This window comes from Macaca mulatta, chromosome 12 (assembly GCF_049350105.2).
Source record: "Macaca mulatta isolate MMU2019108-1 chromosome 12, T2T-MMU8v2.0, whole genome shotgun sequence".
NCBI lineage: Eukaryota > Metazoa > Chordata > Mammalia > Primates > Cercopithecidae > Macaca > Macaca mulatta.
In genome coordinates, this window is record NC_133417.1 from 110,364,930 (window position 1) to 110,390,906 (window position 25,977).

At 37.3% G+C, this 25,977-nt stretch overlaps 1 protein-coding gene across 5 annotated transcripts in view; it reads left to right on the forward strand.

Annotated features, from left to right (window-relative positions):
- PARD3B (par-3 family cell polarity regulator beta) overlaps positions 1–25,977 on the forward strand; it is a 1,090,519-nt gene that overhangs the window by 580,497 nt on the left and 484,045 nt on the right. For all 5 annotated transcript variants that reach the window (XR_013402125.1, XM_015110772.3, XM_015110773.3 and 2 more), the window contains exons 8-10: positions 1,260–1,618; positions 3,975–4,114; positions 5,257–5,385. Coding sequence is in view for 4 of the 5 variants with exons in the window: in XM_015110772.3 (XP_014966258.3) it covers positions 1,260–1,618; positions 3,975–4,114; positions 5,257–5,385 (628 nt within the window). In the remaining variant the exon portion in view is untranslated. The remainder of the gene's footprint in view (positions 1–1,259; positions 1,619–3,974; positions 4,115–5,256; positions 5,386–25,977) is intronic.

Sequence of the window (25,977 nt, forward strand, 5' to 3'; positions counted from 1 at the left end):
AAAATAATAGGGGAACTGACCACAGGAGTTAGGTGGCCTATGGGAAATCTTCCTTCTCCCCTAACAATTTGCGGAATTAAGCACTTCAGAAACGGGGGTACGGGATAGAGTTTGAGGAATCAGATTGCAGTCGGGGTTATGATTAGTTATTATGTGCTATGGCTGCTAGGAACAGAGACCTGAAATAAGAGTAGCTGAAACAAGATTAACATTAATTTTTCCTAACAACAAGCAAGCGTGGAAGAGGGCACTCGCACTCCATAGTTACTGCGGCAGCTGCACAGCCATCAGCGGGTCAGGCGGCTTCCGTTTTCTGCTTTCATCTTGCCATGTGGCTACTATCGTTCAGTGGAAAAATGGGCACAAGATGGCTGCTGAATTGCCTCAGTCACTTCTGAGTTTCAGGAAATAAGGAAGAGAAACAGGAGAACAATAAAAGTTTTTATCTCTCTACTGAATCAGCCTCTTCTAAAGAGCTTTCCTTTAATGCCTTCATTTATATCTTCTGGGCAAGAAAGACTGGGAAAAGTAGTCATTTGAACTGGGCACAGGGCATCTAGAGGCATGAGGAAGAAGGGGAGAAAATGTTATAAGAAGTTTGAGGAAGAACACAAAGCGCTAAGTCATAAAAGTGGAAAACGCAGTTGCTCTATGTGAGACTAACAGGAAGGGTGCATGTTGGATTGAGATTCCACTGAGACATTTAGGCACAGGCAAGGCACCTGCCAAAATGTCTCCATGAGCAAACATGGGTGTCAAACATGAACTTGTGTAACACAACGCATGTTAGAAAAGATCTGTACTTTAGAAGGATGTCCTAAAAGAAACCTAACTAATGATCTGGTCCAAAATATCAAATTATTTTGTTTTTTATATTCACTGTGGTAATCACTTCTGGTTAGATTTTCATCTTTAGAAACGTATAAAAGCTGTGGGTCATTGGACAAATTATTTCATCTCTCTGAGCCTCAACTTCCATGTCTGTGAAATGAAAGCTAGTTATACTTACCTAACATGCTTGTTAAATTAGAGAAGGATGCATGGTAATAATGCATGTATAACTCGGTGCAGGGGCACTGAGTGGGCAAGTAGTAAGTGGTAACTAGTATGTAGTTGGCAAGGTCATTCTGTTAGGAATATTGATCGTGTCTCCTATGATTATCCACTGTGTTGCTCTTGGTTGCCATCCTGCTGGGGTATTTTAGAAGATGCTGCACCTCAAAGCAGGGTCATCCTACATTTATCAACTCTCTTTCCAGGGCTCAGGATGTCTTCCGCCAGGCAATGAAATCCCCAAGCGTGCTCCTCCACGTGCTTCCTCCGCAAAACCGTGAACAGTATGAAAAATCAGTCATTGGACCTCTTAACATTTTTGGTAACAATGATGGCGTTTTGAAAACCAAAGCGCCGCCTCCTGTCCATGGAAAATCGGGACTAAAGACAGCAAATCTCACAGGAGCCGAAAGTCCTGAAACAGATGCATCAACTTGCCTGCAACAAAACAAGAGTCCCCGAGTACCAAGGCTAGGAGGAAAACCATCCTCTCCCTCACTCTCCCCTCTCATGGGATTTGGCAGCAAGAAAAATGCAAAGAAAATTAAGATTGACCTAAAGAAAGGTAATTATTAAATTATGCCTAATAGCATTCTATTATTGTAACATGTAAAATTGGTTAAGAGAAATGCATTAAGGCTAATTTAGTTAATTCTCCCTTCATTTAATTGTATCAAAGAATAGATTTCAGTGTATACTTAGGTAACTTAAATTTCTTGAAATTGTACTTTTTTATTCTTTTCTTCAGAGCTTATAGATTATTTTAAAGAGGAAAATAATAAAGACATTTTGGGGAGTGGAAAGAATCATTGCAAACCTGATATCAACAGAGCAATATTGTATTACAACTTAACACTAAATAGGCACGAAAATTCAGTTGTCCCTTTTCTGAGCACGATTAGTGATTCTTGAAGCATCCTTTAGGCCATGTCCAAAAAGCGTATTGTTTTTCTAAGACAGTCTTATAACAACAAATTTTACTCCTCAGAAAGCAAATAGGTAATGTTTACTAATTTCTCTGATTCAACATCGCAAACATTTATTTAAAACATACCTAATTTCAAAAGCATGTACAATCTTTATTCATCTTTTTCAACTTTTCTATCCATTTCAAGCACAGATCAGTGAGAAGAGATCATGTGTGTACATGCATCTTTATGCAGTATTATACACACATACATACGCATTCATGCGCTTCTGTGCTTTTGTTCATTTTGTAACCTCTGTTTGATATTCCCTTCCCCCATTGCAACCTTCTGAAATTCTGTGTTTTTCAAGACAATTCAAAAGAAACCAAGATCTTATAGATTCTTGTCTGAATTAATAGAGAATTTATGGTCACAAGGTAGTTTTAGAAAAACTATAAATGTCTTTCGGAAACAAATAATGTATCTTTAATTAGGATATGAAAACAATTCTGGAAAGATTCTCTGATCAAAACTTCATTCACCTATAAGAATTCTATTCTGGGAATAAAATGCATTGACTAGTACATATAAAAATACTTCAGTGTACATATCAATCAGTTTTTTTATTTAAATGCCTCAGTTGTATTTTTTGTTCAAATGATCCAGCTATGTGGAAGACACAGATTTGGGTGCTTTGTGTATAGAAAAATGAATCAGACACAGAATCACCTTAAAAATGTATTACAAAGCCTTGAATGCAAAAATGAAAGATACGACGTCACATCTGTACTTTAGCAAGATTAATCTGACAGCAAAAAGATACACTGAAGACAAGGCCAAACAACAAAGGTTAAGTAAAGGGTGCATTGCATCTGTCTAAAGGTGGAAACATACTAGGCATGCCTTAATAAATGACTGGTTGTAGGAAGGAAAAAAGAGAAGAATTACAGTGATTGCTGAAGTTTTTCAGCCAGATCAAGTTGCATAATGGAGATGTCATTGCTAGAAATTAGAATTTTAAGTAGATGAGGATATTTGAAAAGGTCAGAATCTGGATTGGAGAGGGAGGTATGTAGTGAAGTTTGAAATGTGCATGATGACTTCTAGGAAGCTGACATCAGAAACAGACATTAGAGCCATAAAGATGTAGGTCTGTTTCACTGGAAGATATATTTGGATGCAGGAGCTGGCCAAGGCAGGGAGTCTAGGGGACAAATTGGTCCAGGACAGATCCTTGGGGAACATCTATGGCTTCATGGCAGGATAATGGGTAAGATTTAGAGAGAATGATGGATGTGATATGATCAAAGATAGGAAAATAATCAGAAAATAAAGACATGAAAACCAAAGAGAGAGTCAATTTCAAGAAAATGGTGGGAATCATCAAAGCTAGACCAACGGAGATGGTCATGAGTAGCTCACTGGTGATGGAAGCTGGAAGAAGCAGTAAGATGGAAGTAAGGATCCTTCAGGGTAGAGAAATCTGAGCATACCTTTAGACTGAGTAAAAAATACATGAGAAGGGAGAAATTGGAGATGCAAGAAGACAGGACAGGAGCAGCAAGATGCTTGCTGACCAGACAGTGGGATGCAGCAGTACAGGGAATTGAGCCACAAGTAGAGGGCTCAGCCACAGGTTGTCCAGCTCATTTAAGAGGCTAACAGAACTTAAGTCAAATGGCCTTTTGCTTCTCAGAAAGTATGAAGTCAGGTTATGGTTTATTGAGAAATCAATCTCCTGGGCATCTGGATAACATGTGCATTTCTTCTAGAACCTGAATAAGCCAAAGTGTTACACATCTGGATTGGGCTCTAAGTTCACTTTGATACCGTCATGGCCTGTCAGGAACTATAATCTGCATCTGAAACCCAAATAACTGAAGCATATTTAAAATGTCTCAGAATGTAAATATTTTGCTGATTCTATATTAGTCTAAATTAGGTAGATCTTACTGTAAAATTGAATATAATATTACTCAGATGACTATACATTTTCCTGTTCTTATACACTAGGCCCTGAAGGACTTGGTTTCACTGTGGTTACCAGAGACTCTTCCATACATGGTCCTGGTCCCATTTTTGTAAAAAACATTTTACCAAAGGGAGCAGCAATAAAAGATGGCCGCCTACAATCAGGGGACAGAATTTTGGAGGTAAGAATTGGAATTAATAGTTGTATGAAAATATTTCTCGGCATTTAAATAATGCCATTTAATTGCATTGAAATATATGTAAATATATTAATATTTTTATTTTGAGCCTAATATATATTAAAAATTATTACTTATAGACAAGATAAGAACTTTAAGTATAGAACTGGTTAATGAGGAGTCTAACTTTGTAAATCCCTAGTAAGGTCAGTGATATGGGGCCAAATGATAATGAAAACCATTTCTGATCTTACCTCTCTTACTTCTGCCTCTTAGGTCCCTGTGAAATTTGGATTGAATCTAAGAATTCAACATGTATTCATTTAGGGCTGAAAAGTTAAAAAGTCTTTATAATAGTCTTTTCAAACTTGGCCAGGACAAGCCAGAGTATCTCAGGTCATTCTGTGCTTTGTCCGTATCTCTATCATCTGTGCTAGGATAGCAATGAAAACAGCTGTAAGGGATTTTGCAGAGAGATATGTTTGGGATACCAAAAGCAAGAGGGTGGCTGTTTGTTTTCATTTATTTTTGTCTGAGGACATTATTGTCTTGATAATTATATATTGTCCATTTACCTTTGAAGCAATCATCTTCATTAGAAGCAACACTTTTACTTTTCATGTTGTTCTAGATCATGAAAGAAGATGCACCAAATGACTAATGTAGCTCCAAATAAGAATTTCCAGTAATCTATGATAATCTGGTGACTATAATTTTCTAAATACATTTAAAAACTGCAGGATTCTATCACTAGATTCGTATTTGCAGAGAAATTTGCCTTGTGATCATGGTTCGCTCTGCTTGTTGAATTAGGCAGAAAATGGCACTAAGTAAGCCTTTGAAATCTGCCTTCTACCTTAAGCAGAATCATTTTCTGGTATCTATTAGTCCAGTTTCCCCACATAAAAATCTAATGTCTTAGGAAAAACTGCTGATATTAATTACTGATTCTGAGTTCATCCAGCATCATAACGATGATGCATTATGGGAAACATTGTTGGTTTTTGCCCACGTATTTAGTTTTTATCTTTTCAGAGCTTCCTCAAGTATGGGAGCCCATTTGCTTCTTGTTTTCAAAACTATGTAGTGTAGAAGGAGATAACAAGTACTGTGATTGTGGCTGCTTATATGATTTTATTCATTAGGTAAATGGGAGAGATGTCACTGGAAGAACCCAGGAAGAGCTTGTGGCCATGCTCAGGAGCACCAAGCAGGGGGAGACAGCATCGCTGGTCATTGCCCGCCAAGAAGGACATTTTCTGCCCCGAGAGTTGGTAATGTTCAGATCTCAGTCTCACTGAATTTTTAATGCCAAGCTTAATACACTCAATGAACTCATTATAGCTAAGAAACGAGTTCTAAGTCACAGACTTCATTCATAACCAAAGTTGAATCACACTCAGGGTATTTTACCCCATTTGGGGTATCACACTTTTAGGACATTGACACAGCCAGTGGGTATATGTAAGCAGTGCTTCCAGGGCACAGATTCAAACACCTTCAGCAATAAGCAATGATTCAACAGTATGCCACTAATTCAATAAAATATATATTGAATATGTGATGTGTGCTAAGCCCTAGGCAAAACACAGTCAGCAAAATAATTTGTGGACCTACTTTAATGAAGTTTACAGTCTAACAGTAAATAAAAAGATAGCCAGGTGTTCAAAATGGCGATGAAGATTATGAAGGGAAGATGCAGAGTGCCATGATAACATAAAACAAGGGTATTTAACCTATTCTTGAGGGCTGGGATTGACATCTTGAGAAAAATGAGTTCAAAAGCCTTATTAAAAATGTATACCCTTAGACCTAGTAACTAGACTTCAAGTAATCTGTCCTAAACTGATGATCAAAGATGTGGAAAAAATTCATGTACATTGATTTTTTCCCCTAAAGTCCTATCTATTGTAGTGATATATTGGGTCCTGTATAACCATAAGGCATTGGTTAGATAAATAACTAGATAGCTTGCCAGTGAAATATAGAAGTACTTAAAATGGTTTCTGTAAAAAATTGATGATAGCATGAGAAATGTTCATAATCGAATACTTTATTTAAAAGTAGGATATAAAATTATGTGTGCAGTATCATCAAATTACATTTTAAAACTTGTTAACAACTAGAAGAAGATACATCTGGGATATCAGTTATGAGAGGTTTTCATTTTCTTTTTTTACAATAAATACATATTATTTATTTTATTGAAATTGTGCTTTTAAGAAGGCTATAGAAAATTCAAAAGGGGGCCAGGTGCAGTGGCTCACACCTGTAATCCCAGCACTTTGGGAGGCCGAGACAGGTGGATCACCTGAGGTCAGGAGTTCGAAACCTGACCAATATGGTGAAACCCCATCTCTACTAAAAAATACAAAAAGTAGCCGGGCACGGTGGCATGTGCCTGTAGTACCAGCTACTTAGGAGACTGAGACAGGAGAATCACTTGAACCTGGGAAGCAGAGGTTGCAGTGAGCCAAGATTGCACCAGTGCACTCTAGCCTGGGCAACAGAACAAGACTCTGTCTCAAAAAAAAAAAAAAAAAGAAAAGAAAATTCAAAAGGGATTTTATAGCTAATAACAAATAGAAACAAATGTGATAAAAGGGCTCGTATTTATTCCTTGTTATTTCCTTTGAATCTGTGTAAGAATTGACAAAGGCACATGTAGGTTCCCAGAGTTAGGTTATCAGAACAGTAAGGATTAGTTGACAGAACTGATGATATTTCACTCGAAGAAGAAAAATATTAGGAGACAGGACAATTATTATCAGATATGTAAAGAGTTATTGTATGGATTGGAAGGTAGACCTAATCTGTTTCTTCAGACAGTCTGTACCCATTAATCAACGTATGCATTAACTCAACCACTTACTAAGCATCGGCTGTGTACAAAGTTGGAGGTTCTGCGGATACAAAAATAGTTAAGACTCACTCCCTGCCCTCATTGAGCTTGTTCCAAAACAAATGGTTGGAAGAGGATAATGTTATGAGAACTTTAATGGACCTGTCCAAGAAGGAAATGGGTTAGATAGAATATTTAAACAGAGCTTGCCTCGCCAACTGTCTAAGATGCTCTAGAAAAAGTTTCCTGATTGAGGTTAAATAAGACTACACAAGCTCTAAGTTGTCTCTCTGATCCTACCGTTCTGTTACATATATTTATATTTATGTTTGAGTCTACAACCTTGTCAAATCACCTGTCTTATATATTAATGCTCCTTAATACCTGCCAAAAGGATCACTTACCTCCAAGTTTCCTTGGCATGGAATTTTCTTTCTCCCTTTCCTTCTCTTTCCCATCATCTTACCCATTTTTTCCCTTTCCTTATTGTATACTCTGGGGAGATCTGTAATAAAATAGGGAAAATAAGAAAAAGAAAGTCATCAGAGTAATGCAGATACAGTCCCCAATTCCATTCCTCTACTTGACTCCGCCATACCCAACGGTTTGAAAGGTAGAATCCTGAATGTCTGTCTCATCTCCTCATACTTACTAGAGAAATGATGCAGAAACTTGGAGTCTGGATTTTTTTTTTTTTCTAAAATACAGATGGATTTTTCTTTCAATCTGTTATTTATCCAAAGACCTCGGTCTTTCTCTACAAGGGTCAAAGTGAAAAGAAACAATAAAAGAGGGGGCAGTGTGTGTATGCACAGCAAGAAGCCCTTTCATTTCTTGTCTGATATTTAGGTTGCTAGAAATAAAAACTCTCCAAAATTCTCAGTGGAACTATGTGCTTGTTTCTGAGATAGGAGAGCAAAGAAAGAAGTTTTGACTGTGTATTCCATTGAACTGTAGTCCTGGAAGAAATAAAACCCTTCATAAAAACAGAAATATTTCAGCCAGCCCCTTAGCATGCAGAAGAACCCAACAACAGAACTCCAACTGGGAACTTAAACCCTTGAGCCTGCAGTTTCTGTCTAGTAGTTCCTTATACCCTTATCCCATATGACCTCTAGAATTTTTAACCCCACAGTTAATACCTTCTTCCTAGAAGCTTTGCCCCTCCCCCAGGTAAGGGATGCTGATTTATCCCAGTTTAAAACTCTGAATTCATTCCCCATCAAAGACAATTACATCTTACGTTAGCAACTGGAATAACATTTAACATGGTCTCTGGAGTTCAAATCCCAGAATTCAACTTCTGTATCTACCACTTACTAGCTGTGTGATGTAGATCAGTTTGGAAAATGACTCAGAGGCTGTTTCCTCATCTGTATTGCGAGAATTGTTGTGAAGATTAAATGAGATAATACAGACAAAGCTCGTAGCATAGTTTCTGACTAATCATAAGTTCTGAAAATATGCTAGCTATAATTTTTTTTCTAATAAAAGACCACTTCTGTAGTAGTGTAAATACAATTCTATACTCTAGATATATTACAGGGTAGATAGATTTGTGCAGGCTTGCCTGGAATTAACCACTATTTTTGAACAATGATTGTTTTATTTTTTGTTATTTCATAATGTATTCTGGGATCCAAAATACTGAATTACAAGCATTTTTATAACCAATCAAATTGATAAGGGAGGCAGCTGTATGTATTATTTTACTCTCATTTAATGGAATTTAGTGAAATTTGATTTCTATCCCAGAATGACATAGGCCAAGTCCACCAGGGAGCGTATTAAGTTAACTGTGCAACTGTGAGATTATGAGGGCAAGCAAATTATTTCTTCTCATTGTTTCTAGTTCTATACTAAATTTAGAGGGTATATGCTTAGTATTCATTCCTTTAGAACTTTCTAGCAAATATCTAGACTCTCAAATATAGTTGACAGTCAACCATCCAAATAATGTGGAATTTTCTTTATCACGATAGCAAAGCAAGGGCCTTTGAGGTTTATAAGCACCCAAGTCGTGTGGACCCACAGTCTTCGTATTGAAGAAATAAGGAAAGGCACTCTTTTTCCAGCCCAAATCCCTGCCTCGAATGCCAAGAGGCAAGAACCTTGCAGGAAGTTTAAAGAGATGTGATGTTTGGCACGTGCTGGGCTATTTCAGTGGGAATTACTTCATAGTGTGGCATGCACTGGCCTGTTTGAAAGGGCAAAATAAAGAAGTGTGTTATGTGATACATCTTTGTGTTTTCCTTTCAAAAACTTGAAGGTGATATCACTTTGGTCTCTTCTTCCTTATCATGATTGATGTACACACTTGACTTTCCATTGAAAATCTGGCAGGATGAAGGAAGGACAGCACTTCCTACTTTTGTCTTGTTCTGTCTCCTTTGAGGAAAACAAACTGTGTTTATTGTTTTCCTGTTCTAAGAAACTGTCCTCTTTTGTTAAGCGTTGCTGTTCTGCGAGCTCTGTACCTTCTTAACAGCACTGCGCTGCCTAGTTTCTGACACTTCAGTCTTCCTTACTTCCTTGTTCTCGTTAGCTTCTTGTAAAGTCTTAAAACTTAAGCTAAGGGAGCGTGTGGTCAGCAGTTAATCAGGAAGTCCCAATATAGAATCATCTCTTGGATGTGACTCTGTCATTCCAAAGACCATGGTATCCATTTCCTGGTCATTTCGCCTGACCTGCCACCTAAAAGAACTGTGCTGAACTCCTACATTCTAGTTTGTGTCGTTCTTCCTGAGCAATTGATTAACATCACAAGTTTAACAACACATTCAGCCAACCTTCTTTCCATCTGGGGCAGACCGGGTTGAAAATCAAGTGAGAAGAATTTATATAATAACGTTACAACTATTTAGCTGTTTCTAGTATCTTTACCAAAAGAATGGTGTTTCAAAGGTTATCTTTCCAGAATCCCATTCTGAAAGATCCTTTGGTGTCCTCACCCGCTGACTGGGTGAGAGTTTACTGAGGAGGTGTTCACATAAGGAACATTTTTGCAGAAGGTGCTTTGAGATTAGTTTTGGTAATAGATTTAGAATCTGAAGGCTAAACTGCTCTGTCTGTGTCTACACTTGAAATGAAAACTGTGCTAGTTAATCAGTTGGTGGTTTGGTCAGTTCTGTAAGAGATGTAATCTACAAGTTCTTTTCTATCTCTGATACCTGAAGTTCTTTCTTATGCTAAATGTCAGATAAAACCATATTTCCACTTAAGAAAGCTCCTGAAAAACTGAAGTTTTTCTGTTAATTTCATGGCTTCATTTCTTTAAGAGCTAGAGAGAGAAGGAGAAAGTTATTCTCTATGTATGTGTGTATACATGTGCATGTATGTGCATGCCTTCTTTTTTTATTGGGCAGAAAGGAAGATTCTGTCCTTTCTTTGTTAACTTCTTTAACATTTCATTTTCTGACCTGCTGCCTTATTTCTAAATCATCCGGAAAATCACAGCAACCCGTGGTGGGTAAAATGTGCTAAAAAAATTTCAAATGTATTTATAATTTCTGCCTGCCAAATTTGCCTGCTATTTGATATTTGATGCTGGCCTCTGCAAGTGAGATTAACTACACTTCAAGCAAGCAAGTTTCTCCTGCCTGGTATGATTGAAAACCAAAAGTTAGCCATGTTTGTCATGCTGCTTTGACCTTCACTTAGGAATATTGCTTTTGCTGAGAAAAAATGATGCACACGCATGTGGAGCCCTCCTTAACAGTTGCTGAGCTTAGTGTAGTCCAACACTGTTGTAGCTACCTGTCCCTGCGACTACCTTAGCATGCGAGATGTAGTCCAACTTCTTCATGGTTTGAAATGTCAAATTATTTAGCATCATAAATTATAGAATTTTGGTTTGAAATCTTAGATGAACCTCATTTAACTGATATATTATTTCATTCCCTTTGGCTATTTGATTCAAATGATTCCATGCTTAATTAACTGAGATACTTAAGGAAGAATGAATATTATAGCAGTTATTTGTGGATAAGTAGCAGAAATTGAAAGATAATTTCAAAATGACTTTTCTACCTAAAATAATGTGCATGAGATATGTTTTGGAATTTAAATAATTATGCAAAATCCAAAGTGCCTTGCTATATTTTATGTATTCTCCAAGTAACACAGTTCATGTCTTATGATGAAGTCCTTGTTAAGATAGAGTTTCTATTTCAGCTTTTCCCTACAATAATTTCCATTTTCTTACGGCATTTTCTTTCAACCAGTATGTACTGAATCTTAGTCAAGGCTCTGCAACGTGAACTTCCAGAGATGAAGCTAGAAGCTTTATCTGAAGATGTGTCTTGTCCTCAAGGAGCTTCTAGACCATAAAGAAAAGAAGAGTGCTAAGTGGATCAAATGAGCAAATAAATTGTTATGGGGATTCAAAGGATGTCAGGAACCAAGAAAACCTTCAAGAACATGACAGCATTTGAAAAAGAGACTTGAGAATTGAATAGAATTTCAAGATACAGAGCCACATGGGCTAAAGAAATACTCTCTTCAGTTACTCAGAGATTAGAAAGTACAAAAGTACAAGAAGACAGTAAGCAGCCCAGTTTGACAGATTACTGAGCAGGAGACTAACATAAGAAGTAGTGCTATTTTGAATACATTTGGAGGGACAAAGAGATGTTAGGATATCTACTAAGAGCTTATTGTAATTCACTAGAGGGTACCGGTAAGGAGCTTGGGACCTGGAATCAGTCACACCTGGGTTGAGCCTTGTTTCTATCACTTATTGATTAAATGGCCTTGATGAAGTTATCTCCCTGAGCCTCCATTCCTCATCCATAACATGGGGACTAGACTAGTGTCTACCCAAGAGACTAGTTGTTAGAATTAAATGAGATGCATGTAAAATGCTTACAATGGGGCACAGAGAATGGGATTTAACAAATGTTCTTTGTTATTATAACCATTGCTTATTTGAATGAGAGATATTAAATGCACAGATTAGGTTTTCCCACCTGTTAAGAATGGAGAGAAGAAAATTGAGGTAGAAAATTTTGGTTTTGGCAACTGGTAGATGTGGGAGTGAAGGAGTGAGAAATATCAATAATTCCAAAGTTTTGAGTTTGGATGTGTTGTGATATCATTACTGGTTGGCAGGAGAAAACAACTATTATTATCCTAGAGTTGTATGACTTTCATGAATCCCAAGCTGTTTTATGGGCCAGTGAGCCTTGGCATTTTTCTTCCAATACTCTCTACTCTCATTCCAAACTCTTCATCTTTGAAAGGGAGGACACTCCTCTCCTCTTTTGTACCTCAAAAGTCCTTAAGATATCTACCTATAGGTCATTTGCTTGGGCAAAGCTTCCTTGAGCCCCCAGGTCTAGTTTATGGAACCTTACTTAGTTTTCCATCCATATTAAGGGTACACCTTAGCATGCCCCTGAATCACACAATATTACAGTTTCTCCAGTAGACCTTAAGAACTATAAAGAAATAGTCCTTAAGACGCTACATTCGGGAATCTCATGGCCTGGATGTGAATCCCTGCTTTGCAATTTCATTCAGCCTTTCAGTGCCTCAATTTCCTCATTTGTTCAAAATGAGGATAAAAGCAACACCTACCTTGTAGGGTTGTGTGAGAATTAACTGTGTGCAGCTGCTGACACACAGTGAGTGCCGAATCATATTAATCCTTGTTATTTCCTGTGCCTAGAGCACAGTGTATGCTCAGTGGATATTTGTTGACTGAATGAATGAAAGCTGTGCATTACTAAAGCTGGTGATATGGAAGGCTGGGAAAGGTATTGCTAAATGAGCCGTTACTGCTAATCTGTATCTAGTCTGCATTCAGTATATTATTATCCTGTACAATTCTCTTAAACCAAATTTAAAATATATATGCAGGGATTTTCTCAGATTTCTGAGCAATCGCAATTTCTGATTACAGCTACATACAACAGTGAGGGTTAGGATAGTTTTTCACATAAATGACAGCTTCAGTGGTTTAAGTTACCATGATGACATTTGCACAATCTAGTTGTACAGTTTACTTGTAAAGACATATGAAAGCCATAAGTATCATGTTATAATTTGAAATGTTAGAAGTATTTTTACAGTATCGTGTTAAAGTATTTTAAATGCTTCAATTTGGGCTGCAATAATTAGAACAATGGTTCTCAGAGTGTGGTCTCAGGCTTGCAGTCTTGGCATCACTTGGGGATTTGGTAAGCATGCAGATTCCCAGGCTCCCTCCACACCTACTGAACCAGAAACTCTGGAGATGGGCTTAGAAAATCTGTGTTGCAACAAGCCTTCCAGATAATTCTGATGCTCACTCAAGTTTTCATTATAAAGAACATGAAGCCTGTAGGATAACTTAGTGGCTATAATTGACTAGCTTCAGTGATCAAATTTTCAACTTTATGTCTCTTATTCTGTGAAAAATTTTTCATTCTGGGAAAAATATTGTGTGAAAATTTTTAAGCCCATTTGAGTTGTGCCTTTTTGGCCATGTGCCCCTCATTTTGGCAAAGGGCCAGTGCTGAGTACAATGCAGTTACCCAACTCAATTACCCCTGATTCATTTAGGCAAACTCAATTGTACTTGACTTTCTCAGGTCCAACTCGATTGTGCTTTAAAATTTCCACACTCAATTTGATTGTGCTCAAAATTTTTTACGTGCCACCTTGTAACTTGTAGATTCAGACACATATCACAGGAGGTACTTTGCAGAGGCTTGGAATATTGGGTTGTTGGTATTTGTTTGCAGTTATACCCATTTCCCTTCTTCCTTTCCTCTTATCACCTCTATTGGAGGCTATAGGGTAAGGTATGTTCCATTGACCCCTTACATGGACAATATTCCAGTGTCTACCCTTCTACTATGGTTGGACTCAAGTTAGAGATTTCACAGCTTCTAGGAAAGTGATGCTTAAACTATCACAAAGCAACTATGCTTAGTTTCCATTTATCTCATTTTAAAGATGAAAGTGAGACATGGAAACATTGCCCCTTATCAGCATTTACATTGTCAAAATCAGAAATACGGCTGGCTGTGGTGGCTCCTGCCTGTAATCCCAGCACTTCGGGAGGCTGAGGTTAGTGGATTGCTTGAACCCAGGAGTTTGAGACCAGGCCGGACAACATGGCGAAACCCCATCTCTCCAAAAAAAAAAAAAAAAAAAAAAACCCAAAAATTAACCAGGCATGGTGGCACACACCTGTAGTCCCAGTTATTTGAGAGGCTGAGGCAAGAGGATCATCTGAGCCCAGAGAGGTAGAGGCTGTAGTGAGCCAAGATCACTGCACTCTAGCCTGGGCAACAGAGTGAGACCCTGTCTCAAAAACAAAGTCAGAAATAGCTTTTAAGTAAGACTTCCACCTCACTGAGGTAAACACTGTACCTTCTCTCACTTGTGCAATGTGCTCAGAGACTGGGTCCTTATTCGTGGCCAGCTTTTTGAATGTACTCAATAGCCCACAAGGCCAAGGGATTAATGGTCATTTGCTACTCCCTAGGAAGTACTTATATCTGGAAGAATTCTACTGAACTATTGTCAGCAAAATCTAGTCTTGATAAAATAGATGATGATAAATGCTGCGGTTCAGCATTATTAAAACAGATGGAGGAAGTGCAGGGTGATTTGGCCAGGTCATATGGCTTCCAGGTGTCAGAAAGTACATACTTAATGGCTTTTATCACAAGACGGGTTTTGTTGGAGATTGGAAGGTAGTGGAAGAAGGAGTGTTCTATGCTGTAAAGCTCTCATGATATTTCAGAAAACTGGGGCCTAAATACATTGTCTTGCAAGGTTAGCAGTGAAGAGCTATGAGATTTGGCCTCATTTTCATGGTGCATGACATATGTGTTATTAGTGGCCACTGTGGCTATGATTAGGCTTCTGGAGGCTGGAGAAAAAGAACTTTCTGAATATATATATTTAAACAGCTCAGAAAAAGTCATATTGTGACCAACTACCTACTATATCCTTCTTATCACCCAGTTAGCCAAATGTTACCAGTAATTTAGGCCAGCTATTGATTTGGAGCAAGCTGGATAAGCAGTTTGTTACAAAACTTAGGGTACAACCTCGATTTGCTTAATTGCCTTGATGCCTGTGATCAGTACATTTGTTAAGGTACATTTGGTGTAAGATAAGGAAATGTGTTCATTTTGTAAAGGATACTTAAAGATTAGGGAAAAAAATACTGCCTTAATTGATGGTGGTTGACTTTTCTAGCTGTTATCAAAGTAAATACCACACATGTGAAATTGCCACTACAGTTCATCTCATTTTGAGAGTATAGTCAGAAGTCTGAACATGTTTCATCTGCCTGTTTTTCCAGGAAAATGTGTGATCTTTATCATTAAAGAATATCAGCTTAAGATCACCTTTTTTTTTTTTTCTTCTTTTTCCTAAGGGCTGATAAAACAGAGATACACACTTAAATAACAATCTGTTGCCACTTACTCCTTCTCCTGCCCCGTCCCCAAAGATTCTCTGGGCAATGACTTTTAAATATGTTCTCATTATTTTTAATGAGTGTGCAGAACATATGACGCATAATGCAGCAGTAGATAGGTGCCCTTTTACTGAACCTGTCAGATACAATCAAACATCGCAGGGGTTAAGATGCATTTTTCTTTAAGATATTATAATTATTTAAATTAAGATGTTCAAGTACACATCACATAGGAGTCAATTCTTGCTGCTGCGTAAATGAAGCCCCACCACAGTCCCAGCTCACTCTTTAAAAAGAATGTTTTATCCCATATGTTAAAAAGACAAAAGAACATTTAATATTGTTATGTCTCTTTAAGTTTACCCTTCTTAAAATCTGCCCCGGATGGCAGGATATTCAATTACAAACGAGTTCAATTATGTTTCCTGGCCACTTATTGAGTTATATGAAGGACTTTTATCACCTAGTCTTTCTGTAATTAATTCTTTGCATTTCTTAGAGGTTTAGCACCACCCCCCCCACACCAAAAAAAAAAAGATTGTTTAACAGCTTGAAATGTTTCAATTTTCTTATATTTCCTCTTTCTCCCCTTTACCTTCCTCCTTTTCTTTCCATTCTTGCTTCTGACCTCCCATCATACCTTTCTAGAAATAAATAACCCTCCATGTATTTCTCAACTATACAGAGCGTATTTACTATGCCAGGTGGTGGTGGACATAATAGTATATTACATTAAGTTACATAGATGGTGGTGATGGCAGTAGAATGGAGAAAGGTATCAGCTTTGAGAACAGCAAAGCTGCCTATGCTATACATTCATCCCATAAATATTGGAGCCTATGGTTCCTGACTTATGGAAATGCCGGCCTTAGTGCCCTACAGGTAAGTTACAGACTTTCCACGTGACTTGAAAGAGCTGGCTTTCTCCCTTCTCTCCTTCCCAGCAGCTATATATTTCATCTTTAGACCCTTGACTCCCACTGGAGGAGAAAAACAAACAGAAACAAATGAACAAAAAAGCAAACAAAAACAGCACAACAGAAAAACAGCGAGCCAAAACATCTTAACCTTGATTTAGTTTCACTCTATCTCTCCAAAATCAAATGTTTCTCTTCTATGATAATCAAAGAAAGGTTGATGTTCAGAAGAATTGCCATCTTCCACCTCTATTTCCCTTTTTTCTGGGTCCACATTGGAGAGGACAGGAATCAATTGTTCAACAAATATTTACTGAACACCTACTGTTCCCAGTTTAGCTGATCAAATATTTATTGAATGTTTATTTTTGCTAGATGCTGTTCCATGCAGTGGGTATTCTAAAATGTACTAAAACATGATTCTTTAACTCCAGGAGTGCATAGATCATGCTAAGTGGTATTAGAGAAACAATATAAGAATATAGCATGGTACCTGTCAGTAGGGAAAGCTAATGAAAGAAAAATAGTTACACGAGTTTAAGGAAGAGGTTCAGGGGCTAATAAGGACATAAAAGTAATAAAGAGGAAGAAATTAAAGTTCTTTAAAGTCAAAAGGCTTTAAAAGTCAAAGGACTTTAAAATCATGAAGGATTTCATTTATGAGGTGGGACTCTGGTCAGCCCCTAGATAGATTCAAAGAAGCAAGAGAAAAAACTTCCAGAAATGTGGACAAAGAATGAGTAACAAACATCTTTCCGAAGGCAGGAAAGAAAACTGAGGAAAAAGAAGGAAAGGAACAGAAAGGAACATTTTTGTTAGAGTGACAATATTGTTGGCCACTTATGCTATCTTTTAAAGTCGGTAACAAGACCATTTATTTTTTAAAAACCCATCAAATGTGAATTTAAAATCAAATTAATGCCCTCCTTTATAAGTTCTATGTTTTAGTTATCTCTTGCGGTTTAACCAACTACCCACCACTTTAAGGGTTAAAATTATGTTTTATTATTTCTCACAGTTCTGTGGGTTGTGTGACTTCTTCCCCTGCCAGTTTCATTTAGACTTATGCATGGAGCTGCATGGAACCAGAGAGTCTGCTGGGCGGGAAGGTCCAGAATGGCCTTCCTTACACATGTCTGTCAGTTCGTACTCTAATAGCTGTTGGGTGGGACACCATGGTCCTCCCTCATGTGCCCTCCCACCCTCCAAAAGGCTAGTTCAGTGTCCTTACATGGCATTCTCCAAGACAACAAAAGCAGAAGATGTCGGGCTCATAAGTCTTAACTTTGGAAGTTGCATTGTCACTTCTGCTTCATCCTTTTGGTCAAAACAAGGTCAAGTCATAGGCCAGGCAAGATCCCAGAGATGGAGGAATAGATTCCCTGTCTGGATGGAAAGAGCACCAAATCACATTTCAAGGAGATATAATTCATGGAGTCCGATATTGTTACAGTCTCCCACATTAGATTAGGGAAGTAGGAGTGTGCACTGTTCTTAGCGAATAAGCATTGGTCAGGGATGGAAGATTCAAGTTGTTGGCCCAGGACTGTTAGTAGATGGTTGAGTTTCAAATGGTCATTTAATTTCCTGAGTCTTAATTCCATTCATGAATTTCTTATTGGGAAATTCTTTTCCCAATAATTCTTATTCTTATCTTCCCATAAATTCTTATTTTTTGTGCAAATACAATGTTGGAGATACAGAGTGAGAGAGGCATGCTCCTTTCCACTACATTGCTGTTTAGCAGCATTTTTACCTAAAACGTTGTGGCTCTTGACATATACATGCATTTCTCTCTTATGCCGGACGCCTGTCTCCCTAGATGAAGAATGTGCTTTCCCCTCCCTCTCTTCTCCCACCTCACATAGAGAATTACTCTCTTAGACACCTACAATCTGAATTGGGGTTGAAGAATAGAAGTTCGGTTGTATAGATTGATAAACTAGATTTTAGTATTTAAATACTAAGATTATCAAAAAAGATAATTTGACGATAAAGAGGGAGAAGATTTTCTTATCTGTAAAAGGAGGAAATTGAACTGAATTGTCTTTTAAGATTCTTTCCTATTCCAAAATACCCTCTAAGTTTCTGTGCATCAAATCTTGGCATGACACTCAATACAGACAGTGCCCAAATTATGAAAGATCTGTATATATGAATGGGAATGGGCTGCATGAATTCTTTTCTGAGTGTTTATTTGTTCCATAGTTCAGAATGCCTGGGGAACATTTGACCTAGAGAGTGCCTTATCTTAAGTAAATGTAGAGCTAACAGATTGCCAACAGATATCTTTCTCATGGCTACCTCTTCGACCCCTGCCATGGCAACGCTTGTTGCCATAGTAGTAGGCACAGATGGAGCCCTTCCTCCAATCCTCTACTGACGCCACCACTGCTGTGGGTAGCATAAGGGACTTCACTGCCATAGCCAGCTCAGAGGGAAGTGTGATCCTTCATTGCTGAATTGGAGGTTTCAGTGTATTCTCCCATAGAACGTGGTTAAATATGAACCATCCAATAGAATGCAAACTATTACTTACTGGTATGTTTTGGAGATACCATGGAGTAAACAAGCACTCTTGGCTAAGAGAGAAATGTAGCCAAAATTTATTAGTATATTTTTAAGAAAAACAAAGGTTCAACCTGCAGGCACCAAGTTTACAGAAAACCTATGGCATCAGCCTGTTTTCTAACTAGAAATTGCCGTTTCTGTACCCACAGCCACAGTCATTGTCTATTTAAAGCTTGTTTCCATTACTCATTAAAATGAATGAATTACAAACATTATTCATTAAGGTTTTGACCACCTTTAATAAAAAAAAAAAAAACTCTGGGTTCTGGATTCTTCTATTAGAAAAATATGACTATGTCAACACTAGCAACTTGTTGAAAACTGGGCATGTATTTCAATGTAATTATTGATGCAATCACCTCAATTCCTCTTTGGTATTAGGTTGTAAATAAATTATATAAATAAATATTAATATTAATATAAAAATTAACTTGATTATTTTATGTACTATGTAGGCATGCAAGGAAACTAAAGATGAAGGCTGCTGCATTTGTTCATGTTTGGGATATGCATAACAGAGACTTACTCTCTATCATAAAGACATAGAAGTGTACTAGATAGAGCTTTGTCTTCAGCTGTATAACTGAGTATGATTGTAAAAAAATGTAATTTTTTTCATGGTGGTTAAGTTAATAACATGTCAGTATTATTTGTGCCCTTCTAAAAGAGAAACCATATCATGTATGTCCTAGCTGGAAAGAAAGTAAAGGCAAAAAGCTGCAAACAAGCTGGTGGCTTACTTATTAAGAAGCCAAGCTTTTGCTGTCAGATAGCAGTTCAGAGGTTCCTCTTTAACCTGTAGGGTTTCTTGCAGAAAAGAATACTGATCGCATGTGAATGTCTTACTTCCTTCACAAACCTTTGAAAATATTTCCCAAAGATTGCGTTGCCTCTGCTCTCAGCTCAATAGCTCTCAAGGGAGTTGGCATCTCTTATCAGAAGCACACAGCCAGGCCAGGGGCAGCCAGCACATTGAGAGGCCAGGGCAGAGTAATGGCCAAGGCCACTGGGCAGGTAGTGAAAGGCCTCTCGCTGTGTTAAACAAATGCAGTTTCCTTCCTGGCTTCCGCAGGAGCTAATTTTGTTTTTCACTTCTCTTCTGGTATAAGAACAATAAGGATGTATAAGGCCATTCTGCCTGTGAGGAGATGTGCATTAGATTATCATAAATCCACAGATAAAAAGCACAGTGGTCAATGAGAACAGGCATTCTTGGATGAAATAAAAGGTTTAATTGAAAGTTTGGTCCCAGGGGAGGCAGATGATTGAGCGTGGTATTGAGTAGACATTAATTACCATAGTCCAGAGAGTGAAAAAAAAAAATAAAAGGAAGACCGTTTCTTTTTTTTTTTTTTTTTTTTTTTTAAGTTTCCAAATCTGTTTCTCTTTAAGAGAATATGGGAGATCATCTTAATAGGATATTAAGGAAAAAAATGAGTCTTGCTTATACACAGTATTCTTAGAATACTATTAATGTTTCTTAAGAAGTTGCAGTTTTTTCTAGCAGATATTTTTGTTTGAAGTTAGAGATCTAGACAAAGTACATTGTGTACTGTTATGCTGAATAATGGTTTTAAAAGATATGCATATCGAATTATAACACATTAGTAAATGATTTTCATAAATCTATAATTTTTCATTCTTTGGTTATATCTCTCAGTATTTTTTTGGTAGGTTGAGATTTTCTTCTACAATTTAGCAAAAAACAATTAAATTGAAAAGGCATCTGAACATACAGTCTTCATTAAATATTAGGCCACTAGTTTTGTGTTGCTAAAATATGGCTCCCATTATAAATCATACATATTTGTTTAGCTAGTGCCCGACTTTTGATGTGGCTAAAATTATGGGAAGAACTCTACATCCACCAGGATAAAGGATGGCATCAAGAACCACCTTAACAAGAAAGTAATTGGTCAGGTGTTTCTTTTAACAGTCATTAGCATATTTGAATTATGAGTTTGGTTCTTCTTTCGGGTGAAATAGAGTATAAAAGTATTTTGAATTATCTGTACCTAATGTACAACGGTTTTGAAAGGACAAAAACTGGGAGATACTGAATATATTAAGAGTACGTTAGTTTGTGCTTGCTTACAAACTGCTTCCCAACTCCATTATTTAAGGAAAAAAAAAAAAAAGCACCACCAACTGTCAAAGCAACTTTTAGTTGGCTTTTCAGTTTTATTTAGAACAAATGAATTTGCTCACTGAGTAAATTTAAACTTTTCAATCAATTGTTTAGGTGTTGATGTAGACATAGTCTTAGTTTTAAATGTGAAAAATTGCTTTTTTTGGGTTAATTTGAACAGGGTAGTTGCCAAATAGCACCAGCTGTCATAATAAAGTAGAAGTGAATGACAGATTTACTCCACCCCATATCAAAACTCAGAAGCGGATATGGTGATCAAATGAGCCAAAGTAAATGTAAGATCTTAGAAACATTTGCAAGCTATTTTCTTGCATAGCTCAGCCCTTCATGGGCATCAAAGTGCAAACAAGTTATGATTATGCTCAGCACTATTATGGCAATGGAAAAAGAGGAATCACTTTGTTGCTGTAGATATGCCAAATATATTATCTCGTATTCCAAAAATACCATTTTATGATGGTGATGGTGGTTATAGTGAATCTTGTTTTCACCAAAGACACTACCAATCTGTAAAATGGTATTATAAAGTATTGAAATTAGAAGCTTAATTAGTTTCTGAACTGTTTTCTAATTTTAATGAAAACATGGTGCATACTGAGCTACAATGGAAGAAATAACTGCAGGAGCACTTGTTGACAATGTTCTTTAAAAAATATATACCATACACTTATTCTTAGGCATGGCATTGGGATAAGGGATAGTGGCATAAACATAAAAATGGAGTGGTCTCTATTGCCCTTAATTAAAGTCCTTAAAGATGTATATAATAATAAATAACCATGATACAATGTGATAAGTGCTATACTTTTATTATGTATAGTGTTTTGAAGACCTAGATGAGAGCCACAAACAGCAGGTGACAATTAAGATGGAATTTGATAAGTAAGAGTCTGCTGGTGGGTGGCAAAGCAAGGAAAAGGGAGAACATGAGTTTTAGGTGGAGAGAAACCCATTTAAATAGTTAAAGAAGGTATATGTAACATTTGATTAATTCCAGTTTCCTTTAATAAACATGATAAAAAGTTTAGGTGAGAGGTGTTGTAAACTATGATTTTGGTAGATAAGATGCAAGACATAGTAGTCACTTTTGGGAGGGAATTTAAATGCCATTATTTCAAAGAGGTATTGTGGCAGAGTAGTGTCAACGAAAAATGTATGAAGTCATCGCATAACAAATACTTATTAGATGATACGTTCTGCTGGATGCTAAACAGGATTCAAAGTTGGATTAAACTTAATTTCTGCCCTTGATGAGATCACAGTTGTATAGCAGAGTTAAGATAGACAGGCTGCCAGGCACAGTGGCTGACATCTGTAATCCCAACTTTGGGAGGCCGAGGCGGGTGGATCGAGAGTTCAGGAGTTCCAGACCAGCCTGGTCAAGATGGTGAAATCATGTTTCTCTACTAAAAATACAAAAATTAGCCAGGCGTGGTGGTGCATGCCTGTCATCCCACCTACTCGGGAAGCTGAGGCAGGAGAATCGTTTGAACCTGCAGGGGTTGCGGTGAGCCGAGATCGCACCATTGCACTCCGGCCTGGATAACAGGGTGAGACTTGGTCTCAAAATAAATAAATAAATAAATAAATAAATAAATAAATAAGATAGACAGCTGGCAAATAATTGTAAGACAGTGATGAGAATCATCAGAATGGGAAAACACAGGTGAAATAGGAGCTCCGAGAAGGACAGATTGTTTCTGTGCTGATAAGGTCAGGGAATAGTTAAAAGAAGAGGCAGCTTATATGCTGAGACACAAAGCATATTTTGAAATATTGTGCAAAGAGTTCTTAATTCCATTACCCCTTCATTGTGAAATTTCTTTTGAGTTGAAAATAATGTCAGCACTTGATATATACACACATGAAATGTGTTTTTTTCCTTATATATGATTTCATTAAGTATCATAAAAATTGTGGGTTTGCACCATCAGGGAAATGATTGACTAAAAAGATTCATCCACTTGTGGTGCTTAGATGAGTCTTTCTTTTTCATGTATCACCAAGTAAAAACAGGGCTGTGATGGATTAGTTTGAAAAAATTAATTCCTCAGGCATGAACTGAACTGAGATAGTCCTTCTTTAGTCTTTGAAGCATACTTAACTTTGTTGGAAAATTAAGATCCATTAGTTCAGGGAAGAAAGAAGTCCTGCTCAACCTACATCCAGCAAAATATTGATTGGAAGTGTGCTGAACTTTTAAACTTCTTGTAATTACACACTGATTTTACAGGAATTAAGGCCATAGAAATTGCTCCCTTACCCCTGTCCTGCTTTTCTATACATGTAACAGCATGGGAGAGGAACACTTGGAAGATGAATACTGAGGAAGAATAATATGAAATAAAAGACAATATTCAGTAGCTTGAGCCAGTATTTTAGGGCTCTGGAGCCACCTGAACAATCCCCTTCAAGAACCTGGCATGAACAGTGCAGGGACATGCAGGAAGAATTTTCCTGAATCTAGGCTATGTATTTCCCTACTTTGGGAAAATCTCACAAACCAAGAAGCTACTCTAAGGTTCAGAGCATAGAAGCAATATGTGTCAAATAGAAAATGTGATACCTAAGAGAAAGGAAAGATGTGATTCAGAAAAATATAAATTCTATATTATATCATTAACCCTTGATAGGTCCCATGTGTTCTACCCTCCTCCCCCTAAAAATGACATCCAGTTGGTGGATGGGATTATTAGTTTTTATTCTTTACTTTCAAATTGCAGCATTATATAGTGATACTTTTGGCATAGCCCCATGATACTTGGAGAGTACTTTCTAACCATAGGCTGTGGACTTAGCCATGTGAATTCATTTGGCTAATAAGATGTTAGCAGATATCATGTGAGCAAATGCTTGAAAGGTTATTTTGTTTTTGCTTCCTTTTATCATGTGATAAATATACTTCAGGCATCTGGTGGTCCAAGGAAGATGGGAGATATGTGGAGCAGACACATACCTAATTCACAGCTTGGAGGCAAGCCTGCATGAGCCTAGTATAGATCACCCAAACCTCAGCCAACCTGTAGATATGCGAGCCAAGTATAAATGCTTTATTGTGCATATCATAATTTGGGGATGATTTGTTATGCAGCATTTTTGTGACAATAGCTGACTGATACATTCCTTCACTTTTCCCTATGAATTAATTCTGAGTAGATTTGCCCTCTCCCTTCAATTTGTTTGTAGTATGATGATAGGAAGATATATTCACATTTTAATTTTAATGGATTTTTCATCCTCTATACGACCTAAATGACTTATTTATAGTCAGTTGTATCTGACAATTTTAACAGAGTAATTGATTTAATTATTAAGATAAAACTCAAATTATATGTTTTTATCTACAAATGACATGTTGTATATGTGGTAAGAACCTTTTCATTAAAAGAGGGAACATGTACTGTGAATTTTAAGTGTTTGTTACCCACTGAGATTTCTCAATCTCTATTTGGAATTTAGAATTATTTATCATTAACAGCATACTAAAGGGGATTGGTATCCAGCAGGAATCACATTAGATGCAATTCAAACATCAGAGAAAAGGATGTGGTAAAAATGGCTATGCTTTTATCATTTGATTGTCTTAGAAGCTTTAACCAACGAACAGAGACTCCCCCCTCATGCCCCTACAAAAATACTGCCTCTTTTTGAGGCTGTGGTAGTACTGTTAATACATTAAAGCATAATTTAATAAATGTTACTCCCTGAGCCTTAAAGTGAAATACATTTACTGAGTCCTCTAAGGAAAATGAAGATGATTGAGATGTAATCCCTGCCTTTAAAATCCTTGAGTTGGGAAGAAAGCTATATTATCTTTATTAAGAGAGTTATTGTACCCTAAATAATGGCACTTGTACCTAAACTGGAGGTGGCTGTGTAGAACACTCTTAAATTTCTACTCTACTGGTTTAAGATTTTATTTTATAACTATTGCACTTCCTAAAATCTCAACGAAAATAACCAGTAACTCATTATCTTTCTGTACAGACACTTCCCGATCCAACCCCCCACCGCCCCCGCAAAAGAAAGAGAAAGAAATTTCTCATATGGAAATAAAACATCATTTATCCATTTATGGAATAAAGACTCAATTCTACAAATTTCAGAATGTACCTGCTGCTCTGCATCTTTTAAAAGCAGCATGAGACCGTACTCCACTTCTGTGATACTCTGTTTTTAATACTAATTGTGAAATATGTCATTTACACAAAAGGGTGATGTAGAACTAATGAAACTGGAAGGTTTAATCATGCAGCTCTGTGGCATCTCTCAGACCTTGTTGGTGACCTACAAGGTATCTCTGTCCTCTTCTCCTTTCCCTCTAGCCGATTCTCCCCCATGTTTTCTAAGGCACCATTCCTTTAAGTGTGTGGTAGGGAAAATTTCTATGGCATGCTCCGTGTAAAACTGTTTTCATGGCCAGGGAATTTAGGAAGCCCTGCATACTCTGTCTCCCTCTCAGAGACTCTGAATATGTTTTAACTTTAAAAATAGCCTCCAAGAAGTCTTAAAAAAAAAAAAAACCTTTTCCCCAGATTTTTTCATCATAGACACCCGCATTCTCTCCCCATATGCGATGGCTGAGAGCCTGTGTATTAGACATTGGATTGATCCAAGTCTTAGAGGGAGCCAGTTTGGTTGACATAGTTGGTTTCTGAAGCCAGCCCTAAATGGGCACAGCCTTGGGCCAGACATTCTTGGGAAGCACCAGCAGCCTGTGGATTGACTGTCCACAGCAGAGAGCACCTGCACGTCAGTTGGTGCCACCCTTGCTTCCTGGGTGAAAGTCTGGTCTGTGGGTAGAGCAGGCACCGTAGCCCATGTGCTCACTTTAGTGAGATGCTCTGTACTGTCATTTATGTTTCACTCTTGTCCTTGATATTGTGCTATCTTTTAAAGATGTTAAATGCAGGTAGCCTGGCATCAAAGAATTTGTGATAGCAAAGATATTGGAAGTATTTTCCTAAG